General features: G+C 40.5%; 1 protein-coding gene across 5 annotated transcripts in view; it reads left to right on the top strand.

The window, feature by feature from the left end:
- The window catches only part of GPCPD1 (glycerophosphocholine phosphodiesterase 1), a 74,825-nt gene that overhangs the window by 22,656 nt on the left and 27,303 nt on the right, over positions 1–24,866 (top strand). For 4 of the 5 annotated variants that reach the window (XM_077814113.1, XM_077814116.1, XM_077814114.1 and 1 more), the window contains exons 5-11: positions 1,207–1,282; positions 3,326–3,367; positions 5,100–5,223; positions 10,657–10,891; positions 16,340–16,502; positions 18,214–18,346; positions 18,596–18,650. In XM_077814113.1, coding sequence (XP_077670239.1) covers positions 1,207–1,282; positions 3,326–3,367; positions 5,100–5,223; positions 10,657–10,891; positions 16,340–16,502; positions 18,214–18,346; positions 18,596–18,650 — 828 coding nt within the window. The remainder of the gene's footprint in view (positions 1–1,206; positions 1,283–3,325; positions 3,368–5,099; positions 5,224–10,656; positions 10,892–16,339; positions 16,503–18,213; positions 18,347–18,595; positions 18,651–24,866) is intronic. The other variant, XM_077814117.1, reaches the window with a different exon arrangement.

Raw genomic sequence — 24,866 nt, forward strand, 5'->3', positions numbered from 1 at the left:
CCAAATATTGCCCCCTACAATTGCCAAAGTTTGGGGGAACCCACAAATTTAATGTTGGTCCAACCAAAACTAACCACCAAGGACTTCACTGATAGCTTGTTGTGTATAAAGTTAGAAGCATATTTTTGTAGTGGGATTTCTTAATCTTCTGCCCTGGCATCTTCATCCCTCTTCTGTGGATTCTTCTATGAATACATTCTCCTTTGCCCAGGAATAGTCTATATATGTAAAATATTTAACATGGATATATGGTTCACCTAAAATGATGTGCCTCCCTTTGAGCATTGTGAACACTTTCTTTATGCTTTTGCTATGCCTTTTAAGCCGTGTAAATTTTTTATATTCCTTTTGTGGTAGTGAACCAAACTCAGATGTTCTATTTGAGGTAATGCAGAAGAGCAGGACCTCTGCCACAGCCAAACACTTTTGTGTCAGTCTGAGTTCCTCACCAAATAAAATAGATAATTTTAAAAAACTTGTGTTGGATGGGTTAGAAGTCTACCTGAAGGAATAAATTTAAGTAGTAATATTAGCATTAATTATCTGAATAACTATTGAAGTACCACAAATTAAAACAAAAACCTGACTTCAGTGAGAATTGTTTTCTTATTGGAAAGCGTAACTTTCCAATAAAGTACAGTAGCTATAAATTCTGAGGACTTAATAATTCCATCCAACTGCTCTGCTCCCAGTCTGAATTTGTCAGTTTGTCATAGTGTGACCTGACTCATCAAATCGCATCATCAGCAGTCTCAGTAGTAAGAAGCAAGCCTTTTATTTTCTACGGGTATGTCTACACTACCCACCGGATCGGCGGGCAGCGATCGATCCACCAGGGATTGATTTATCACGTCTAGTCTAGACGCAATAAATCGACCCCCGAGCGCTCTCCCGTCGACTTCTGTACTCCAGCTCCGCGAGAGGCGCAGGCGGAGTTGACAGGGGAGCGGCAGCAGTCGTCTCACCACAGTGAAGACACCATGGTAAATTGATCTAAGTACATCTACTTCAGCTACGTTATTCACGTAGCTGAAGTTGTGTAACTTAGATCGATCCCCCCCAGTGTAGACCAGGGCTTATTCTTTAGCATCTTTTCTTATTCTTTAGCATATAAATTAAGATCACAAGCACCCAAAGTGGCATTGTGGGTAGAATATCAGATATGACGTAAGAGATTATTGCAGACATTTAACTTTTAAATTACAGACTATCGATGGTCCCTGCCAAGTCATAGTTCACAAGTGGGAGACTCATCTACAACCACGATCAATAACCCCTTTAGGTATGGGCATCAATTGCATCTGTTTGAGGCATATGCATAAGATTACTAATATGCTGCACATTGGTTTAGTGGGATTGACAACAATTTATAGCTTTCAAATATTTAAATTTAGTAATGTGTTGCAGGTAAATAAAATTTCTTTATACATCATGGACCTCATTCTCAAAACCTTAAAATTATCAAATCTTAAACTCCTGTGAGCAACTGCTTTAAAAAGCAATAGATTTGAAGTTGTTTCCTAAATATTGTCTTTTGCCTATTTCTATTTAAATTGGAATTAGCATAACTTTTTGATGTTTGTCACTCTTTGAGACTGAGGATCCATAGTTACATTTTTAAAAGAAGTGTGAAGGGGAGGATATGAATTTACCCTTGTCCTTGTTCATATGAAATTCCAGTAGTAAATTTAAAGAGGACTTTAATCTTTAATCCCAGTGAGTGGGCATCTTAAATAGATATTACTAACAACAATAGCAACATAATTCAAGGTGATGGAGTTTTTTCTAACTGGTAAATACCAGAAATCCCCCTTTTGTTGTAGGGACATATGATACGAACTTGATTAAGTTCCTTAGAGTTTTCTGAAATCCAAACTTTCTTTTTAAAAAGTGATTGAAGTCATCCATTGAGTGTAGTTCAGATCGCAGGATGGCACTTTTCTACATATATTTTTTGTCTAGTATATCAGAAGGCCAGTGTTTTCTAAACTTGAATTAGTTCATTCTACATATATTAAATACCTTCTGGTTCCTGGAGAGAGTGTACCCTTTAGTTAGAATCTTCTATTTAAATATCTGTTAGGATTAATCATGTGTATCATAAGGGATTACTGTTGCTTACTAGTTAGTGTGTTTTTTTGTGAATTAGAGCAGTTAATGATTTCTGTTCCTGCAGAAAATTGTTTTTTCTATATATTGGTCATCAATTAATATTCTGGTCTATATTCCACCCTCTGTTGAACTTTTTTTCTAATACATATGTTTACCTTACTCTGAACAGTTTTGAATTTTTAAGTAATATTCAACTTTATTCTTTTTCACCCAGTAGTCATTGGAAAAGAAATACACTGGTCCTGTGAATTCTGGGGTGATTATTTAAAAAGTAAAATATATTTCCTAGGAAAGCTAAAGTACTAATAAATGTAATGAGATAAGAACTTACTTATTTTTAATATGTTAAATGAACTTCCCAGGGATCTATCTATTTAATATAGCAGCTCTGTTTGTTTATAAACAGTCTTTTTTTAAAAGAAAAAGTACTTTCTTGATCTAGTAAAACCTGGATATTGGAGATCTAGAGCTGTGTGAAAACTTTTGCTGTCAGAAATAACTCTTCGCAAGTTCATTGAAAAAATCATCTCTTTTGTCACAGAAATGTCAGTCTATTAATGCAGATAGAAAACTTGTCATTACACCACAAAACGTTCTTTAATTACTATTAAAGATTGAGGGCAGAATTGTGGTGTTTTTTACAAAAGGCTAATGACATTATTGGCAAAATATTACTAAGTCAAATTTGGTTCTCAAATTTTGAGAAACAAAGTGATTATTTCTTTAGTGTGTTTTTTAATAGCTCTGAATGGGTTATGGTTATGCTGGTGAGTTTGCATACTTCCTGAGCTTCCTGTTTTATAACCTTTCTGAGTAGGGTAAAAGTGAAGAAACACTTTGAATATCTTGTTCCAGGGAAACGGGTCTATCAGATGCACAGAATAAGCATTTTAATTGTGACTAACTTGATTTAGAAGCTTTTCGTAGCAAAAAGCTTGTATGCTTTCAAGAAACATTTCTTAAACACTGTCAACATATATAATACTAAACGGATCTTGAACGCTAGCGAAACAGAATACTAGCAATATAGTGTAATCTGCAAGAGAACCAAACTTTTAGAATGCATTTAATAGAATTTTGCAATAAATATGCTTATTCTTTGTCTACTTTTTTCCTTCTAAATTTTAAATACAGTAGTTTAATTTTGACATTTGACTCTGTAAGGTAAGAATGCTAACTAGTTTCCTTCCGTTTCCCCTCCCTTCAATTACAGAAAATGACATCTCTGTTGATGATGGACAGTTTGGAATCCATAGTAAGTAAGATGTATTAATTACTTTAAAATCCTTACCAGCATGTATGAATTTTAAGAAGTCAGGTGTTAGCGATTTAAAAATATTTTGAAATTCTAGGTGTTGGCTTAAACAAAACATTTGCCAATGCCTGAGGGCCTGCTTCCGACTGGTGATGCCCTTTTCAGGGGGAAGAGCACCAGCCATGTGCCAGGGGGATATTCTACTGACAGCAGGATGCTGTGGCATCATGTTTTGGCCATGATCTTCATCCTCCCCAGATTCTCACTGCTGCTGTGTGTCAGCTGTTAGGTTTGGTAATACCTTTTAGGTGTTGTCTACACTACAGTTATGTTGACAAAAGTTATGTTGACTATCAAAAAGCACTATAATACACTCTCTCTGTCACCAGTGTGCCCACAGTTGGGGCTCTAGCATAGACCGTGAGAGTAGTGCACTGTGGGTAGCTGTCCCACAGTCCTACTCACCACCTTTTGCTGCTAGCATTTGTAGGTTGGCATAGTGGCTCACAGTGCATCGTGGGTTCGTGGCATTTTTCAGTGGCCCATGTTTACTGTATGCTCACCATATCTATGTTAAAGGATGGATCCTGCACTGCTCTCTACTGCTCTGTTAACTGTCAAAATTTGTAATGTTAAATTGAACATACCTGTTAAGCCCATTTTGGTAAAATTTCAAAACTTTCCAGTCTAGGCAAAATTCTTAGTCCAGCCTTAGAATAAACATGGACAGTCTGCCTAAATAAATCAGGCCAAGAGCCATCAATACACTACCTCCCCAGTTGCTCTCATATGTATGTGCCCACACTTGCATGCTTCATACCAAGTTCTCCCTCACTTTACAACTGTTTTTTCACACACCTCACAGCCACGCCACCATTCACTCATTGCTCAGCCCTCTAACACCTACAAAATTATCCAAGTTTGACACTGTCACATTACACATCAATTCTGTCCCTTCCACTAAATTCTTAACTTCTGTTTTCTCCTGTCTTTGCTTTATGCTTCCCCCCCCCCCCCCCCCCCCAAACTACCTCTCTTACTCCTGTCTTCAGAGTTGTCACTTGTTTTCACAGCCACACTAATCTATTGCTTCTCAGCAGCTTCAAAGCTGCAGAAGCAATTTCTGATCATCTGGTAGCTGGTACCTTGTGCCCCCTCCTGGCAGCCCCACTTGTAGCACTACTTTCCTCATTCTGAGAAGCTGAGGATTCTTCTCTACCTCTTGCCAGCACACACTTTCACGTGATGGTGGTGGTGTTACGTCTTGGTACTTATATTCTCAGTAATTTTATTTTTTCCAAAGTGTGTTTTTAGTTTTTTGACTGGTCTATGCATTTTATAATTTTTTTCTCTCTTACACTTAAATTTAATTAATTGAGTAGTGAGTTCTAAAATGCCTAACCAGTCCTGGCTGGAGTAATTATCCCTATTGGTAACTTTTTAAAAAGATAATATCTAGGTTTTCTGTTTCTACTGCTGGCACACATCCGCCCGTTACTGCGCTGCACATAACAAAATTTATTCTGCACATGGGTGGAAAAAATTGGAGGGAACATTGGTTACAGGTATGGTAGACTGTGCCAAAGAAACTAGTTATGTGAAATCACGCTATTTCAAAGTTATACCAATATTCTATTTTTAATTTATATTGATGTATGTTTCTTTTTTGAAAATCTCTTGGAAAGTCTCTGTATATAACTGTTACTACTTTTCATCATGTTTACTTTGGCAGATGGTGTTCAAACTCTGGATTCTGGGTGGCTGTCCTGTCAGACTGAAATAAGATTACGTCTACATTATTCTGAAAAACCACCTGTCTCAATATCCAAGAAGAAATTTAAAAAATCTAGGTTTAGGTAAGATCATCATAAGTTGCAATTTTTGTAATGTTGAAGTTCCATCACAAGTTAAATACTGTAGTATGCTGGCATGCCTTGCATACCTCAGTTAACATAGTTTTACAACTAAAGCTATAAATAATACTTACAAATATGTATTACTGTGCCCTTCCCAGATATTCGCAAGCTTTGCCGAACATCTGCTGATAACATTAAATCAGTGGTGCTTCTTTCCTCGGGCTTCTCCCATTGCTAACTTCTCCAATTATGTTAAGAGGCCACAATGTACGTTAGCATCCCATTTCTATAATGATCCTAAGTCTATTTTACAGCTACTTGTGGGGGTGGGGATATTGTCATGCATGATATTATTTATATATCCTTACATGTGCTGTCCAATGAAACAAATAATTTGGTATTTTTTAATGTTCCATTATGATGTTTTAGATGAATGTGAAAAAATTAATAGCTGTTACAATCTTTACTTCAGTTAATTTTACTGTAGTCCTGATTTTGTTCAGAGCTATATTTCTTGAGATTCTTCATTAAATATTTAATATTGAGTTCTCTTTATGAAAAAATGAAGCAGTACATTTAGATGAAAGAACTACTTCAATTTAGTCCGTTTTCAGTCTTTATATTTTTATGACAAGTTATTTTAATAGGTCCCTTTTCTCAAACTACAAAAAATATCCATATACAGTAAAAGCTGTTTTATCCAGCACTTCACCAGCTGGAAAGCTCTATAAACCAGCATTTCTGATCTTCAATGAAATTCCAGTTTATAGTCCGGTTGGCATGGGGTGTGGGAGTGGGTGCGGGGTGCTGGATCAGGGTGGGGGGGGGCACTCACCACAGGTGGCTGCCCACAAGTAGTGACATGTCCCGGCGACTCCTAGGTGGAGGTGCCCCAAGCCCCCACCTGCACCCACTCCTGCACCCCAGCCCTGCACCCAAACTCCTTCCCTCTTAGTTAACCGGCATTTTTCACTTATCAGCACTCCCCATTCCCCCAAAATGCTGGATAAAACAGCTTTTACTGTAGCAGGTATTATAGCATCATATACCAGGAAGTAAACAGACTGCTTTTCCCAGTAGGTACACACATATCCTTTTGTCTTAATTTTCCTTCGTTTATACTTTCTTTTTCTAGGGCTATGTGATTAGATGTGACTCATCTCTTCAGTTATATACATGCAGTGCTCAAGTCTGATCGTGTTAAGTGCAGTTAGCTGTCAAATATTTTATACAGCTTTTGATAGTGCAGAGATTCTCCAGCTTTTAAAATAGCATATCTGCTGTGATTTTTTTCCTCCCAGTCTCAATCATGCTGACCACCTGCCTTCCAATTTGCGGTTGGTTAGAGGATTGGGTTATACTTGTTGGAAAATATTAAAATTTGTATATTTTTAATCAGTGTGATTTAGCTGCTGTAAGTCAGATACTGAGCCGACACCATGTGACCAGCTAGCTTTTCACATACCACCAGCAAGTGCTCTGCAGATCATGGGCCGTAATTTGAGAGCCCTGTCATAATGAACGCCTGGCTAAGATGGTGGCCTTCCCCCCCCCACCCCCCTTTCCGGTGCTCAACCTTGTCATGAGGCTGGAGAGGTAATTGCGTTACTGAGAACAATTGCACCTAATATGCCCTTGCTCTGACCCAATACTGTAACACCTGACTGTGTTTCCTGGGGCACACCATTGGCAGGGCATGCAAGAGAGATAATGTAATTCTTGAAACCTGGTCCTAGTCTTCCTGAGAATCAGTGCACTGCCCTTTTGCTGGTTACTTCAAGGACCTCCTTGCTGGCTTGTTACTAGCAATTCAGGAGGGCAGTGAGAGGCTTTGAACCTCTTTCCTGTAGTACATTGGCTCTTCTGCTGCCTTGGACCATTCATATCACCAAAGTCCTGATGTGCATGGCAGATTGAACAGACATGACACCCCCCCCCCCCCCACCCCCGCCCCTCCCGAAGATTGGGATTCATTAGAACTCTAATAAACATGTCTCGGCTCGATATCCCTACCAAAACTGGGAATCCTGGGCAGTGCCAGGTCAGACAAAGGAGGTAAGTCTGCATGTAACAGTTCAATCATTTAGCAAAAGCTTGGTCTCATGACTTCTACCTAGACTATTTTCTCAGGAAGCATCCTCACTGGACAGTAAGGTGCCAGGGAAAGTTGAACTTCATAGGATTTTTGCATACAGCCATAGGAGATGTTCTCAGGGTTTTCTGGGCCTGATAAGTCTGGTGGTAATCTTCAGTTAGATCTGGATGGCTAAATTCTGTTTTTATTGACATGGGTGCATTGAGACACCTTTCACAGAAGGGTTCCACACACAAAAATGTTCTTTTTAGAACCAGAAATTGCATATGTTAAGTGTTCTAAATATCAGAAGAAGTGTATAATGCACAGAGGACCTGAAGAAGAGTTCTGGTATATGAAAGGATGGATGGTCTGAAGTCCATTGGATAGTCAGAACAGCACAATTAAGGTGCTTGTGGCTGCTCTTTCCACTGTCTAGGGTCCTGTAGTGGAGGGTCAGTTTTCGTCTCTGGACTGTTTCAGATTTTTCTTTCTGTGGTATTGAGGATACAGATTTGATGTAGAGGCTCTATACTGGCAGCATTCTCTCAGTGGGATTTGTTTGCTGCTTTTAGTGTTATGTGGACCTCTTTTTGTAACTGAGAAAAATATCTCCATTTACTTTGCTTTCTTTGTAATTGACTGAGAAAGGGATTGGAACCTGGTTATATATACTTCCTTTGGTAGGAAACAAAGAGGCAGAAAACCTGTTTCATGGAATGATGATGTTTGCTGGATGCAACTTTGTTTGCTAGGATAGGGCACATTGGAAGCCAGGGAGAATTCTCCACATTCCATGTAGGACCACTTATTGTTTTCAGTCTGGGAACCTTCATAAGCACTACATTCAATTTAATTTTGTGTTTGTTTAAAAATAATCTGAGGTTTACTCTTTCTTTGCGTTTTATCTTTGTGGCTTATCAATAACACAGGATATATCTACTTATATTACTTGACTTAGGAATATTAAGGGACTTGTGTGTTTTGTGTGTGCATATTCATACATCAGTTGTCATATGCTCAAGGCTGAGGGGCTGATGGTGGCAATTACCCTAGTCTTCAGTTGCCTTCAGGTGACCCTTTAGGTTGTTGGTAATGATCTCCTAAAGGAGGCCATCTGTTCACTCTGGCACCCATATAATTAGTCAGTAATGATTACTATCTTTTTACACAGTGGGAAAACTTTTCAGAGCATCCAGTAACTATTTTTCAAAAGTAACTTGTGCACTTATAAGCCAAAATTAATCCATTTTTGAAAATGGAATGTAGTTACTAGAGCCTAAGTTTCTCTGAAAGTCTGTGCAACTCAGGCTGCATGTACTCTACAAGTGAGGGGTGTGATTCCAAGATTGCGTACATGTACTCGCACTAGCTCTCATCTGAACTAGCATGCTAAAAATAGTAGCGTAGTTGCAGTAGGTTGGGCAGTGGTGGGTACAGTCTAGCCATCCCAAATACAAACCTGCCTGAACCCCATGGTTCTGTGTGATGGGATCCCCAGGGTACAACCTGAAACTGTGGGACCGTTGTGCCCCCTTAAGTCTCCAGCCTAGGCTGTCTCTCATGATGCAATGCCAGCCAGTGACAGGCAGTGAACTCTTCTGGGTGCTGTGATCGCTCAGCCATCAGCATGTGGAGACCCACACACAGCTAAATCGTATGAAGGCTTTCTCAGTCATTCATGAATTATACAGAGTGAGGCACCAGCAAATCACCCTAGTCCTCAGCCTTGCAACACTGAAATATACTATCTTACACTGCTTAAGATTCTCTTGGACAGTGGAAGCTCATTAATTAGTTCTCCATTCCAACAAGGGTAGTAGACATGCAAAAGTCCTTATTAGCCTGAGCTGAGATTCTCTAAGCATTTCAACCTAAAACGCTCTGTTTTAGGTAAAATATAAAACAGGTTTATTAACTACAGAAAGATAGATTAAATGACTATAAGTAGCAGGCATAGAGCTCAAAGTTGGCTTCGTAAGAAATAAAAATAAACTCACAATCTGAATTCTACAGACTGACTAAGGTTTGATTCAAACAGCTTTTCTCACCCTAATAGGTGTTACAGGCATCTTACAGTTCCAATACATAGGGTGGATTTCCTTCCCAGCCTGGGACCTATCTCCCCAATTCAAAGTCTTTTGTCTTCCAGACAGTCTTCGAGGTGTTGAGATGGAGAGGAGAGGCCAAATGATGTCACTGTCCCTCTTCTATACTTTCTTCCAGTTGCTAGAAAGATCCTTGCTGTGAGGGGGTTAGGCAGCCCCAATTGTGTATGTGTCTTCTCTGGGAGAGTGGATTCTTCTCAGTGGGTCATCAACAAATGTCTGGCTGGTCCTGATGTAAATCCGTTTTACTAGGTTGCCACTGAAAGGCAGGCTGTGGGTGTCTCCCAACTTCACAGCATATTTCAATAACACACACAGAACAATACTTCAGATTCACACCATCCCGTAGGGTAGTAGTAATCAACAGATCATGACTTCTCAAATGATACTGCACAAGGCATACTTTGTGACATGATTATATGTTTTGTACAGTGCTGATTATGGGGGTTCCAGGATGCTATTTTGAGGTACAGAATGTTACAGTATGTACTCAGCAGCTAGCCTGTGCCGCCAGTGCCTAGGCTGCTGTGGCTATGCTGTTTTTAGCATGCTAGCCCGGATGAAGGAGGGCGTGGGTAGGTGTACATGAGCTGCAGACCACACCCCTTGTTTGTAGCATAGACATATCCTTAGGGGTTGTCTACGTGGTGAATTAGCATGCAGCAAGCCAGGGTGAGTCTACAGCCTGCTATTTGCTGTGTGCTAGCTTGCCATGTGGACCCTGCTACACTAAAAGTTCTATTGTGCACTTTGACATCCTCCTCTTTGGGACTGCAAAACTTTTAGTGCACCGTAGCTGGTCCACTTGGTGTGTTAGTGCAGCAAACTAGCTATAGAGTCACACTGTGGCTTGCTGCACACTAACGCATGTGGACAACTCCAATTCTCCTAAGTCACGTAGGCATTTTTGAAAACCTTACGCAGTGTCTTGAGCTTTTGTGATGTGCAAGAGCATAAACTATGAGGTTAAAATCTAAATCTGTAGAGGTGGTTTGGAAAGTATAACTAGAGAGTAATGGCTCCAGGATGGGAGGAGTAGGGAAGTATTATCCCACTAATGTTGCCTTGAGATCTTGGTCATCATGATGTTTAGGGAAATATAGGTAGTACAATGGCATATAAAGTTTTTGTGGGGCAGAATCTTACTGGATCTACTAATCTAGTATTTTGTAGGCTTTTGAGTTGTTGCTGTCACTGAAGATGCTTCGCTAATTTTCTAACATCTGATTTGTTTTTCTTTTTGGTGCATAGGGTGAAGCTGACTCTGGAAGGCTTGGAGGAAGATGATGATGATGACAACCAAGATAAAACTGTTACTCAGAAAATGTCAAACACTCTGGAGATCTCCTTAATAAGTGATACTGAATACAAATCTCGGCACTCTCAGCCAGAATGTGGTTATGGTTTGCAGCCTGATCGATGGACAGAATACAGTATACAGACAATGGAACCAGATAACTTGGAATTAATCTTCGACTTTTTTGAAGTGAGTACTTGTCTGGCATGTGTGTTAGGAAGTGATGAGTCTTTGGTGCAGGAAGAGGTAATTTAAAATAGCTGAACAACTAGCAATTTTATTTTAAAAATTACTAAAAATATTTAGTCCAGAGAAGTGGTTCTCAACCAGGCATATTTGTACCCCTGGGGGTACACAAGGTGTTTCAGGGGGTACATCAACTCATCTATATATTTGCCTAGTTTTACAACGGGCTACAGAAGAAGTCAGTACAAACTAAAATTTCATATAGACAATTACTTGTGTATACTGCTCTATATATTATACACTGAAATTCAAGTACAATATTTATAGTCCAATTGATTTATTTTATAGTTATATGGTAAAAATAAGAAAGCAATTTTTCAGTAAGTCTGCTGTGACACTTTTTTGTATTTTTGTCTGATAGTGTAAGCAAATAGTTTTAAAGTGAGTTGAAACTTGGGGGTACTCAAGACAACTCGGACTCCTGAAAGGGGTACAGTAGTTTGAAAAGGTTGCGAGCCGCTCGTCCAGAAAAGAGAGTAGACCATTTCTTCCTAATTGTTTCACTTACTGCCAACTCAGGGGTATGGGTCCCACTGTTTAGTCAAGGAGTTCTTTACATACCTTAAGAGTCCCTGTGATTAAGACCGAGCAAAATAATCACTGTTGTTAACCAGAGCTATTTTATTACCAAAAAGGAAAACATTAAACAAAATGCAAGTGACGGAGAGCAAGTGATAAACTGGTTACTTCCATTACAATCTCTTCCATATCATCAATATATTGTGACTTCAGTATATTTGTAGTTAACTAAGAATGTTTATAGATGGTCAAAATAATTTGTGTCAGGGCAAGTGTACCTGTTGGTTATTAATAAATAGCCAGTCAGTTGGTAAAGAAGCAACTGTAACTACATCTATGAAATCAAAGAAGATATTTAAATCAGTTCCTTAGAAGAAGCCATTTAAGGAGCTGTCTTGAGACAAGCCAGTTAACCATTATTAAGAACCTTAAATCCACGTAACTCCCACTATTTCTGTTTACCAATATTTATCGTCTGTCTTCTGTGCAGGAATACATGGACTAACCACTTGGTGATTAGCAGGAGAAAAACTGCTGCTATTTTAAGTTACAACATCATTTCACTATTCCAACAAAATAATTACAAGGGTTTTTTTGTTTTTTTTTTTTTTTGTTTTTTTTTTTTTAAATCTAATAGTTTGGCAATGTCTTAGTTAACTTTCTCTCACCAATCCCTGTTGAAGTTTTTGGGAAGATTTTCCTTGGGTTGGTTTCTTTTTGAGTCTGCTCTGTTTCTTATGTGTCTGTCTGGCAGCTTGTTTGTAGAGATGGACAGGATGAGTTGCAAAGTGCTTGCTGTCTAAGCAGAGTAATAGGGTGTGTATAAGGGGTACTCACTCCAGAGTTTTATACTCTTTTTTTCCTTCCTAGTTCTGTAAAATTATAAGAGAAAACACCTCTGTAAGCTTGTTTAGATTCCAGGTTGATTGCTGTCGCCCTTTAATTGGTTTTGTGTCTTCATGGTAGTTCTAGCAGCCCCTTCATCTTTAAGAATATATAGTTTGTTAATACATATACAATTTTCTGTATTTTTGTGGCAGGAAATATTCAGATAGTTTTTAACCAATCAAAAGTTTCTTTTTATTTAGTCCACTTTCTGACAGTCTTTCAGTTTTATTAGATTTTGACCATTAATATATAATTTTATTTTCAAAAAGTCCAAACATTCCTGTTTCTTCTGTTTTAGTCCTCAAACAGTTTTTTCAAATTAAATAGCTCTTATAAAGGCTTCAGTGTTAAAGTCATTGGCTCTTAACAGAGTTTGGAGAGAGAATTCTTGTCTTCCAAAAGTGGATGAGTGTTTGCTTGGGCACTGTCAGTAATTATATTCGTGTGAAATTAAATAGTCTGTATTTAAATGGCTTCCTGAATTAGTAATTAGTTTAGCATCAAATGACTGCTATACTTGTACATACTATTCATATAACAATATCAAGCAGTTATTATATGAAGGTTTGCAATTAGATACAAAATATTTGCAAATATACATTTTAAAAGAAACTTATGCCATCTTAATCGCTTGAGAAACAGCAAAGGTTTTTACCTTTAAGTGGAAACGTGAGTTTGAAGTGACCAATATCTTCTGTAAAACATCTGACCATAAACGTTCTCAAAGACTAAAGAATGATGACTTCAGTTGATGTTCAAAATGAAATATTCATATTGAAATTGATTTTAGAATTCTTTGAGTTTAAACTAAGGTTTTTCTTTGTGAAGATGAGGGCTAAATGATTCATTTTTATGATTTGGTTTATATCTCGGATAGCACATCCTGAGCATTAATTCTTTTTGCGGTGTTCTACATGAAACATCCTCACATTCTTTTATTCAACCAGGTCTCTTTCCAGACATAAATATCTTACAAAGTCTCTTTTCTTGAGAGAAAGATCGTATCTGGACTAACTCACATTGGGTACATGGGGGTGTGTCCTTGTCTGTGATAAGATACACTAATGATTTGCAAAAAGAAAAGTAGGACTTGTGGCACCTTAGAGACTAACAAATTTATTTGAGCATAAGCTTTTGTGAGCTACAGCTCACTTCATCGGATGCATTCAGTGGAAAATACAGTGGGGAGATTTTATATACACAGAGAACGTGAAACAATGGGTGTTACCATACACACTGTAAGGAGAGTGATCAGGTAAGGTGAGTTATTAGGCTTGAATAAAGACTGGGAGTGGATGGGTCATTACACAAAGTAAAACTATTTTCCCCATGTTTATTTCCCCCCCCCCGCCCCACTGTTCCTCAGATGTTCTGGTCAATTGCTGGAAATGGCCCACCTTGATTATCACTACAAAAAGTCGTGGTGTCCCTGTCCATCCCCACCCCCCACTGGTAATAGCTCACCTTACCTGATCAGCAGACTGAGGTAGGCTCCCAGTCTGGAACAGCTTGGCCAGGGCAACTCCATGGGTGCGGGAAAAGGCAGGAGCAGCAGTGGATCAGGGTAGCAACAGGAGGGGCATTCCTGTCCCAGAGGCATGTAGCAGCATCCCCTTGAACACAGTGCCCTGGTGTGCGATTAACGCTTGTTTTTAAAAAAAAAAAAAAACACACACACAAGAAACTCATTAATTTGTGTTGAGTTAATTGTATGCATTAATACTGATTAATTGACAGCCCTATTTACAACCTACTGCTTTACAACTTGTAATTACTCTCATCAAATATTCTATACAAAGCATGAACCACAATAACACTTTTATACACTTTTCAAATATAGCACAAAAGAAAACAGCATAGAATATTAAAGTGAAATAGAAGTTATAAAGCTGTATTCCAGAGTCTCTGTAAATATCGCTAAGAGTTTAAGATCTTCAAGAGCAAAGTCATGTTTATCTTTTCTAACACTTGCTTGTCCTTGGGAAATAAAGTAGAAGTTTCCTGGAATTCCTTTGGTTCGCGTGAATATTTCACATAACGAAATAAAAATGTAGGCATATTGAGGTACCTTTTTTCTATAAGCATTATCTGTATGAAAGTAATGATAAATATACTGTAACTTTTTCAGTAAAGGCACAGGCAAATTTCATGACCTAATATTAAAATTACAATTTTTTAAAATTTTTGCATCAATATTCAGATCTCTCCCCCACAGTCTGCTTCAGTAACAAAAGGATTCAGTGTCAGTGAAGGTTTTATTACAGACATGTAGCACAATACTGTTAATTGATGTGTTTGACCCTGTAGGCTTTCTCAGGCAGTCTTCATGGAAATTGGTCTTCTGTGAATGGAAGTGAACCTCATAGATAGAGTAGCTCCCCAAAGTAAACATTTTTAAAATGTATTAAAATACCTGTTTTATATTAGTTTTCCATGGTCCCTGTAGGCTGGTCTTGGTGTGTTTTGTGTTCCAGCTTACTGTATATTCAGTTTATGCAGGTACACTGTATTCAAGGAGCTGCCCTGTGCCAATTGTTGGCCAAGACAACTTGTGGGACTGATGAGGATTTGGGTAGTTCATTCATCCTCTCATTTCTTTCTGCATAATGGCCTGGACATGAAGTACTTGATCATATAGATCATTACATAGATTACATAGAACATATGTAATGGAGCAATAGTGTTCAGTGACATTCGGGCCACCTTCCAGATAATCTGTTAAAGACCGGATTTAAATCCAGAATTCTCTCAATGTAGTTAATATCAGAAGTATTTTCCTCTTTTGGAGAGTGAATATGTGGACCCTGCCTCCCTTTCCTCAACAGTTTTATCTGAATTTGATTATATTTTGCAAATGGAACCACCTGAGTCCAGAAAATGCTGGCTGTGTAGCTGGTAATTCCAGAGTTGATTCTGTGCATCCACTAATGACTTCAAAGTGCTTCATTCCCTGGGACTGAGTGTGCTGATTCCATAACACTTTCAGTTCCTGCTTGCTCGGAAGCAGTGCGCAGACTAAGATCTTAGTGTGACATCATGCTGCCCTGCAGTTAGGTAGGCTGATTGGTTCTTCTAATTCTAACTTGCATCTAAAAAAAAAAAAATAGGTATCCATAGTTTGACTTGCATGTGTTTTTCAGTAAGATTACAGAAGACCTAATGAGGTTGTATCATAAAATTATGAGATAACTATTACAATTATCAAAGTCTTTAACTTACTTACTAGAGAGGTAGTAAAGTAACCACTTATTTTCATCTGCAGTTGTTCTCTTCGCCTGTTTGTTGTGTTGGGCTCTCATATGATGTTTTTCTGCAGGATTTAATAATCTTTAAATCCTTAAAGTTTTGGCTGTAGCAAGCCATTTGTAGACGAAGCAAATATTTCATTACTTATAATTCAGTATCTTCGTTATGCATATACTTATCTATATATACACCATTAGAGCTTATACTAAATTTGAAAATTGATTAAATAATTACTGACTTTGGCAACAGTCAAATGCATAATTCTGCCTGCATAGCCTTTGACCTTTTCCTTCCCCCAGAAAAATACTGTATATAGCGTAATCATATATTTAATAACCTAGTTTAACTGTAAGTCCTGAATAAAATACTGGGCTTTATGTCATAAAGCCAAAATAAACTCTGCAAACCAAAAGAGAGTGGCTGAAATTCTGTAAGGGTCTCTTAAATAATTTTTTTCCCTGTAATTCTGTCAAATTCGGATTTCATATTTCTGGTAATTTACAGTAACAATGAGATCAGGTTTGTGTGTAACACAGGTACATTTGAGTTTAAAAGGAGGGATCTAATAATGAAGCACACTAGATGGGTATGTTTCATATTATACCAGTGCTTGTCTACATCTGCCCGACGAGCAAAGTTTCCATGACTATGGAGAGTTTATATTGTCATTCATATAGCTGTAATTTTAATGTTTTGTTCTGTTCTTTAAAAAGAAAACTTAATACTCTTCATTTTTAGGAAGATCTAAGCGAAAGAGTATTACAAGGAGATGAACTTCCAGGCCATGTGGGTTCTGCATGCCTCTTATCCTCCACGATTGCAGAACTGGGAAAGAGTGCTGGAATTCTCACACTTCCTATTATGAGTAGAATTTCAAGAAAAACCATTGGAAAAGTAAGAGGTATGATTGATACAAAACAAGAACTTCAATATAAACTACCTTAAAATTAGACTGACAGTTTTGTTTAAAGTGCTGTTTGGCCATTTAATCTAATGATTTCATAATGCATAGCCTAATGTGTTAGAAATTACCTCCATTTAATTTCTGTTTCTTCACTCTGAGATGGCTGTGGTGGTATTTAAAGATAATTTCCTAGCATGAGTGCATAGTTACTGTACATCAGGGAATTCTGTAGACTTCCAGTAAATTCTCAAGTGCAGTGGCTCTGAATCAGCTCCGGAGATATAGCCGGACTGCCTTACTTAAAACCATCACCTTTTTATGACATTCAAAACAATAAGAAAAGGAGTACTTGTGGCACCTTAGAGACTAACCAATTTATTTGAGCATAAGCTTTCGTGAGCTACAGCTCACTTCATCAGATGCATACTGTGGAAACTGCAGAAGACATTATATACGCAGAGACCATGAAACAATACCTCCTCCCACCCCACTCTCCCACCACACGATCCATCGTCTACAGCCAAGCTCTGCGATACAACCGCATTTGCTCCAACCCCTCAGACAGAGACAAACACCTACAAGATCTCTATCAAGCATTCTTGCAACTACAATACCCACCTGCAGACGTGAAGAAACAGATTGATAGAGCCAGAAGACTTCCCAGAAGTCACCTACTACAGGACAGGCCTAACAAAGAGAATAACAGAACGCCACTAGCCGTCACCTTCAGCCCCCAACTAAAACCCCTCCAACGCATTATTAAGGATCTACAACCTATCCTGAAGGATGACCCAACGCTCTCAGAAATCTTGGGAGACAGGCCAGTACTTGCCTACAGACAGCCCCCCAACCTGAAGCAAATACTCACCAACAACCACATACCACACAACAGAACCACTAACCCAGGAACCTATCCTTGCAACAAAGCCCGTTGCCAACTGTGCCCACATATCTATTCAGGGGACACCTTCACAGGGCCTAATAACATCAGCCACACTATCAGAGGCTCGTTCACCTGCACATCCACCAATGTGATATATGCCATCATGTGCCAGCAATGCCCCTCTGCCATGTACATTGGCCAAACTGGACAGTCTCTACGCAAAAGAATAAATGGACACAAATCAGATATCAAGAATTATAACATTCATAAACCAGTCGGAGAACACTTCAATCTCTCTGGTCACGCAATCACAGACATGAAGGTCGCTATCTTACAACAAAAAAACTTCAAATCCAGACTCCAGCGAGAAACTGCTGAATTGGAATTCATTTGCAAATTGGATACTATTAATTTAGGCTTAAATAGAGACTGGGAGTGGCTAAGTCATTATGCAAGGTAGCCTATTTCCCCTTGTTTTTTCCTACCCCCCTCCCCCCAGATGTTCTGGTTAAACTTGGATTTATGCTGGAAATGGCCCATCTTGATTATCATACACCTTGTAAGGAGAGTGATCACTTTAGATAAGCTATTACCAGCAGGAGAGTGGGGTGGGAGGAGGTATTGTTTCATGGTCTGTGTATATAATGTCTTCTGCAGTTTCCACAGTATGCATCCGATGAAGTGAGCTGTAGCTCACGAAAGCTTATGCTCAAATAAATTGGTTAGTCTCTAAGAGCCACAAGTCCTCCTTTTTCTTTTTGCGAATACAGACTAACACGGCTGTTACTCTGAAACAATTCAAAACAATGTTTGTTTTCTTTATAGTGGACTATATAATTATAAAGCCGATCTCAGGATACAGTTGTGATATGATAGCTTCATATGCTAAATACTGGAAACCAAGAACAACACTAGATGTTGGACATAGGGGCGCAGGAAACTCTACAACAACTACCAAGTAAGTTCATGTGTCCTGAATTGTGATATTTTGTTGAGTCCCACCTACTTCATTTTTGTAGGTATCCAATTGTGTAAATAGGTTTGCCAGGTCAATTTTTATGAAAAACTCATAGTTGATTTTAAGTGATTTTATTCTAAATTTGAGTGTTCCTTTAAAACTCAAATTGTGTGTGTGTGTGTGTGTGTGTGTGTGTGTGTGCGTGCACAGTCTTACTCTTAACAATTTTTTCCTCTGTTTCTATTTCAGACTCGCTAAAGTGCAGGAGAACACTGTTGCTTCTCTGCGGAATGCTGCTAGCCATGTACGTGTGGGTGTATATGAAAGCAAGCTATTTGTTGTGATATGTTGTGTTGAGGATCTAGTGATTCAGCAGTTCAGTCAGGAAAATGTTAAGTGAAAAGAATAGTTAAATACACAAAATATGGAGCTTTGATAGCAACTCCATAGGCATGGTTGTTACTTTCTTTTATAAGCTCACTTTTTAGACTTTCGTCCTCAAACTCACCTTTCCACCTTAAAAGGAACATCTGAAAATTTTAACACATGGAGAACTTTAGAGAGCTAACCCCAAATCCTACAAAGACTCACATGTAGTGAGTAACTTTAAGCATGTGAGTAGCCTACTGAAGGCAATAGGCAACATTCTGACTCTGAAATCCATGGATAAACTTGCACTGACTTCAGTAGGGCCGGGATTTCATCTGGTGGGGACTGGTCGGGTATATAAAGTTGATTTGCATAAGTCTTTGCGGGTTTGTGGCCTCGGAGGTTAATTGGAAAAGACATTTTGGAGATGAGTTTGAAAAATTAAATCTTTCATTTTTTCAAAATGTGTATGATATTGAAGTCTAATTTTTACTTGTTTTCAATGAGAACTAGTACCTCTGACATTTTAAAGATTGGATGGTTAATTTGGGGGATATTCATTTAGAATTCACAGTGAGGATATTCTGTCATTTAGTCTGAGGTTGCATTCAGACTTCTTACCTGTCCTCAGATCAGGATCTTTGGACAGGAATGTCTACACTGCCCACATTACAGCGTGGCCACAGCAGCTGTGACATGGGCAGTGTAGACACGCTTTATCGCTGGGGGAGAGCGCTCCTGGTGACTTTTTTTAAAAACAAAACACAAATACCGCCCCGAACGACTAAAGTTCTAGCACTGGAAGTGGCAGTGTAGACACAGCCTAAGATGAAGGAAGTGTTAATGGACTCAAGGACTGAAAGGAAGGTGGTAAGCAGGTTGAGATGTCTTGTCCCACTCCATTTTCACACTGAGAATGAGGTGAGGCTCTTGAGGAGATGCTGCTGTGAGATTACGCATCCTTGAAAATCTGCTAGAAACAGACCTTTCTGATAGTTTCACTTCCTTGTCACTGTGCTCTCTGAGGTCTGTAGCTGAAAGGTGATTTCTGGGTGTTACTTTCTGCTGTGGCATAGTTAACTTGCTGTCTGAATGCCATGTCAATAATTGTAGTATGCAGCAGAGCAGGTTTCATTGCCTTCAGGGTTATTGCAGTCCAGATGTACTACAGATTCATGTTAAGGACTTTTAAGGAAAGTCGGATTTATTATTTCTTCTTTGAGTAGTGTCCCTATGGGTGCTCCGCTGTAGGTTTGTGTCCCTGCACTGCTGATTGGAGAACTTTGATAGCCGTGTCTGTTCAGCCTCCATGTGCCCTGCCTCCGCCGCGCCATCCCCTCTTTTCCCCGCACTCTGCTATGAGGCTAACCAGAGTTGCGTGGGCAAACTCTCCTCAGTTCCTTCTCAACCATCCGGTCTACCAAGGGAGCTTTCGCTGTCCGTTAGTGGATCTTAACTTCTTTAGAATTGTTAATTTTTAGCTACCTTTTTGGAGTTTTCCTTTCTCTTCTCCTTTATGTTTTATTCCCCCCCAAAAAGCTTTCCTTTCTTTTCTCCTTTATCTTTTATTTACCAACCCCTCCCTTTATTTAGACTCTTTCTTCAACCCCCCTGAATAGGGAACCCCCCTGGACAAGGTATGCCCAGTTCAGCAGGCTTCAAGACGTGTCTCAGTTGCAAGGAATCTATCCCGATGACTGGCACACTCTCAGTGCATCCGCTGTCTGGTAGAGGACCACATTCCCCAGAAGTGTGGTTTATGCCAACAACTGAAGCCCAGATTCAGAAAGTATAGAGAACTGAGACTCAAGCTTCTCCTAATGGAGGTGGCCCTTCAACCACCCTCAGAGCCATGCCAAGACCACAAAGGGTGGGAAGCCTCACCACAGCCCTCTACATCTAATGGTAGTGAGCCCAAGAAGGCAACCCTGAGCCACTCACACAAAGCCTTTTAGAAAAGGGCAGTGAGTTCCCACAGTGAGCCCCAACCAAGTTGAAAACAATCTCTGACTTGCTCAGTATTATCTGTATTGACAGTACCGAAGCCATCTTAAGTCTGGTACCCAAAGCTCGCACAGTACTAACTCGACAGAGCATGTTGGGCTGCATAAGGACCATATGGGCACAGGCAAGGAATCATTGGTATGAACAGCATGCAAGAAATCCAGAGAATCTGCCAGGGGAAAGGCTTCTTCAGCCTACATCAGTATGGTCTTTAACACACTAGACACCGATGGACTATGCTATCAGGTCCACATCACGGACTCCGTCGGTGCAGATATCTTGGCACCGTCAACCGCCACCAGTAATGACCTCTTTGGCACCACGGGACTTCTGGTATGTGTCAGACACTGAAAGGTCTGGACAAACATAAGGCATCTCATAACCTGCTCTACTGCATTCACCTCTACTTGGTACTGGGGTCCTAGTACCAAGTCCACCCAGAGCTCCAGACCTGGGGGCAACATCATGGCATGCACCCCCATTTTGAAGCACTGAGTTGGATAGAATCATAGAATATCAGGGTTGGAAGGGACCTCAGGAGGTCATCTAGTCCAACCCCCTGCCCAAAGCAGGACCAATCCCCAACTAAATCATCCCAGCCAGGGCTTTGTCAAGCCTGACCTTTAAAATATCTAAGGAAGGAGATTCCACCACCTCCCTAGGTAACCCAGGGCTTCACCACCCTCCTCGTGAAAAAGTTTTTCCTAATATCCAACCTAAACCTCCCCCACTGCAACTTGAGACCATTACTCCTTGTTCTGTCATCAGCTACCACTGAGAACAGTCTAGATCCATCCTCTTTGGAACCCCCTTTCAGGTAGTTGAAAGCAGCTATCAAATCCCCCCTCATTCTTCTCTTCCGCAGACTAAACAATCCCAGTTCCCTCAGCCTCTCCTCATAAGTCATGTGTTCCAGCCCCCTAATCATTTTTGTTGCTCTCCACTGGACTCTTTCCAATTTTTCCACATCCTTCTTGTAGTGTGGGGCCCAAAACTGGACACTCTACTCCAGATGAGGCCTCACCAATGTCGAATAGAGGGGAACGATCACGTCTCTCAATCTGCTGGCAATGGACATATACATATACATCCCAAAATGCCATTGGCCTTCTTGGCAACAAGGGCACACTGTTGACTCATATCCAGGTTCTCGTCCACTGTAACCCCTAGTCCTTTTCTGCAGAACTGCTGCCGAGCCATTTGTTCCCTAGTCTGTAGCGGTGCATGGGATTCTTCCGTCCTAAGTGCAGGACTCTGCACTTATCCTTGTTGAACCTCATCAGATTTCTTTTGGCCCAATCGTCTAATTTTCTAGGTCCCTCTGTATCCTGTCCCTACCCTCCAGTGTATCTACCTCTCCTCCCAGTTTAGTGTCATCTGCAAACTTGCTGAGGGTGCAGTCCACACCATCCTCCAGATCATTTATGAAGATATTGAACAAAACCAGCCCGAGGACCGACCCTTGGGGCGCTCCACTTGATACCGGCTGCCAACTAGACATGGAGCCATTGATCGCTACCTGTTGAGCCCGACAATCTAGCCAACTTTCTATCCACCTTATGTCCATTCATCCAGCCCATACTTCTTTAACTTGCTTGCAAGAATACTGTGGGAGACCATGTCAAAAGCCTTGCTAAAGTCAAGGAACAACACATCCATTGCTTTCCCCTCATCCACAGAGCCAGTTATCTCGTCATAGAAGGCAGTTAGATTAGTCAGGCATGACTTGCCCTTGGTGAATCTATGCTGACTGTTCCTGATCACTTTCCTCTCCTCTAAGTGCTTCAGACTTAGTGAGCAAGAGGACATGGTTTCATGCCACTCTTCTCACTCATCGTACAGTACCCACTTCCAGTATGGACCTCCAACTGTACTGCCCCTCTGATCCCCAGCCTCCTTGATATGGGCAGCCATGGTACCTACCATCGGGCCCCTTCCCACCTTCTCAGTGGCCCTACTGGGACCACTGGCAGGCACACAGACACTGTGCCTCCCATAGCTCTAGCATGGCCTATCAAGAGCCATGGAGACACCCTCCTTCGGCAGCCATATCAAGGGCATCCAAGTCCCCTGAACCATTGAGAGGAACAAGAGGCTGAAGTAGAGGAGATAGCTACCCCCCAGACTAATTTCTCCTCATCATCATCACCAGACGCGTTGGCAGATGACTTTAAGCTTTTTCAAGAGCTATCCCAGCAGGTGGCAGAGGCACTACAGATACCACTACAAGAGGTGACTGAGTCGCACCATAAACAGTGGACATTTTACATTCTTCTGTCTTGTCCAGAGTAACCCTCCCGATTTAACGAGGCTGTCTTGGACTCTGCCAATCTCATATGGCAGATCCCTGTGTCAGTCCCACCAATGTGCAGGTTGGGCTCAAATAAATTGGTTAGTCTCTAAGGTGCCACAAGTACTCCTTTTCTTTTTGCGAATACAGACTAACACGGCTGTTACTCTGAAAAAAGTACTATGTGCCAGCAAAAGACACGCAGTTTATTTTCTCCTACCTACCTTTTAATTAGTGGACATGATGAACTCGAGCCCGCCAGCACCATCTCAAATCTACCCTCTGCAACTGGGACTGGAAACGTCTAGATCTTTTTGGGAGAAAAACATGTTAATCAGCCATCCTACAAGTCTATATTCAGACTATCAACCTTAATGGCAAAATATAGTTACTTAAACTATTCAAAACTAAATTCCCTTATTAAGCAGCTCCCAAATTCTCAAAGAACAATTTAAAGCCATCGTTAATGAAGACCAATTGGTGGCAAAGACATCACTCCAGTCTGCACTTGAAGCAGCTAACATGGCAGCACATGCCATCTCTAGTGCTGTTGTGATGAAACGAGCCTCTTGGCTGCACTTATCCGGTTTCTGCAAGGAGGTACAAACAACCATGGAGGACCTTCCTTTTGAAGTTTCAAAACTCTTCGCTGAGAAGATAGATGTTTCCATCCACATTTTAAAAGACTGCAGAGTTACTCTCAAATGCTCAGAATCTACATGTCTGGGCAGAAGAGAAAATATACTCAACCATCGTTCAGACTCCATTCATCACAATACTCATCTCAACGATCATATGAACCCCAAAGAAAGAAGCCGAGGTTCCCCGTACGGAAACCTTTAGGATCTCAACTTGCTTCTTCACAGCCATCTACCTCAAAATGACAGTTTTGACAGATTGGTTGAGGTGCCATCAGGCCACTCTCTTCTCAATACCATCTGCCGCTGGAAAACCTCACTCAGCCCTAGGGATAACTCACCCCATTCCACAGCACCTGGGAACAGAGCCTCCAACAAATGAGGGCTGAGGATTATTTGAAATGGGTACTCCGTCCACTTCACCTCCCTCCCAGCCCCTAACACCCTTCTCACGAGAGCCTGCTATGACGAGAGAGGCCATCTCCTCAGTGTAAGAGTCCTAGAGCAAGTGCCCATACATCTGTGAGGCAAAGGTTTTTACTCTTGCTCCTTCCTGATTGGAGAGCCATACTACACCTCAAAGGCTGAACAAATTTGTCAAGGCTCTGAAGTTCAATATGGTCACCTTGGTGACAATTATTCCAGCGTTAGAAAAGGGAGACTGGTTCTTGTCTCTCAACCTTCAAGATGCTTACTTCCACATTTTGATCATACAGAGTCAGATGATACCTCAGATTCACACTAGGCCAAGACCATTATCAGTACAGAGTAGTCACTTTGGCCTCTCATCGGTCCCCAGAATATTCTCCAAGGTTCTCTCAGTAATGGCAACTCACCTACGCTCTTAGGGTATTATGATTTACCTTACCTGGACAATTGTCTCCTCAGGGTGTGTCTGTCACTGAAGCCCATTCTGTCACTGAAGCCCAGCTAGTCACCACCTGCAGAGCAGCTACCTGGAAATCTGCACATACCTCTGCAGAACACTATCCCATCCTGGGGACTTCGCTGCAGATGCCAGATTTGGCGCCAGGGTACTATCATCCATCGACTCTGAAGTCCCAGCCTCCAGTGGGGGATACTGCTGAGGAGTCACTTACAGTGGAGCGTCTATAGGGACATTGCTAGAAGGTACTTCCCTTGTGCAGTAATGATCATTATTTTGAGATGTCTCCCTGTGGGTACTCCATGACCCACCCTCTACTTCAGAGTTCTCATA

This window comes from Eretmochelys imbricata, chromosome 3 (assembly GCF_965152235.1).
Source record: "Eretmochelys imbricata isolate rEreImb1 chromosome 3, rEreImb1.hap1, whole genome shotgun sequence".
Lineage (NCBI taxonomy): Eukaryota > Metazoa > Chordata > Testudines > Cheloniidae > Eretmochelys > Eretmochelys imbricata.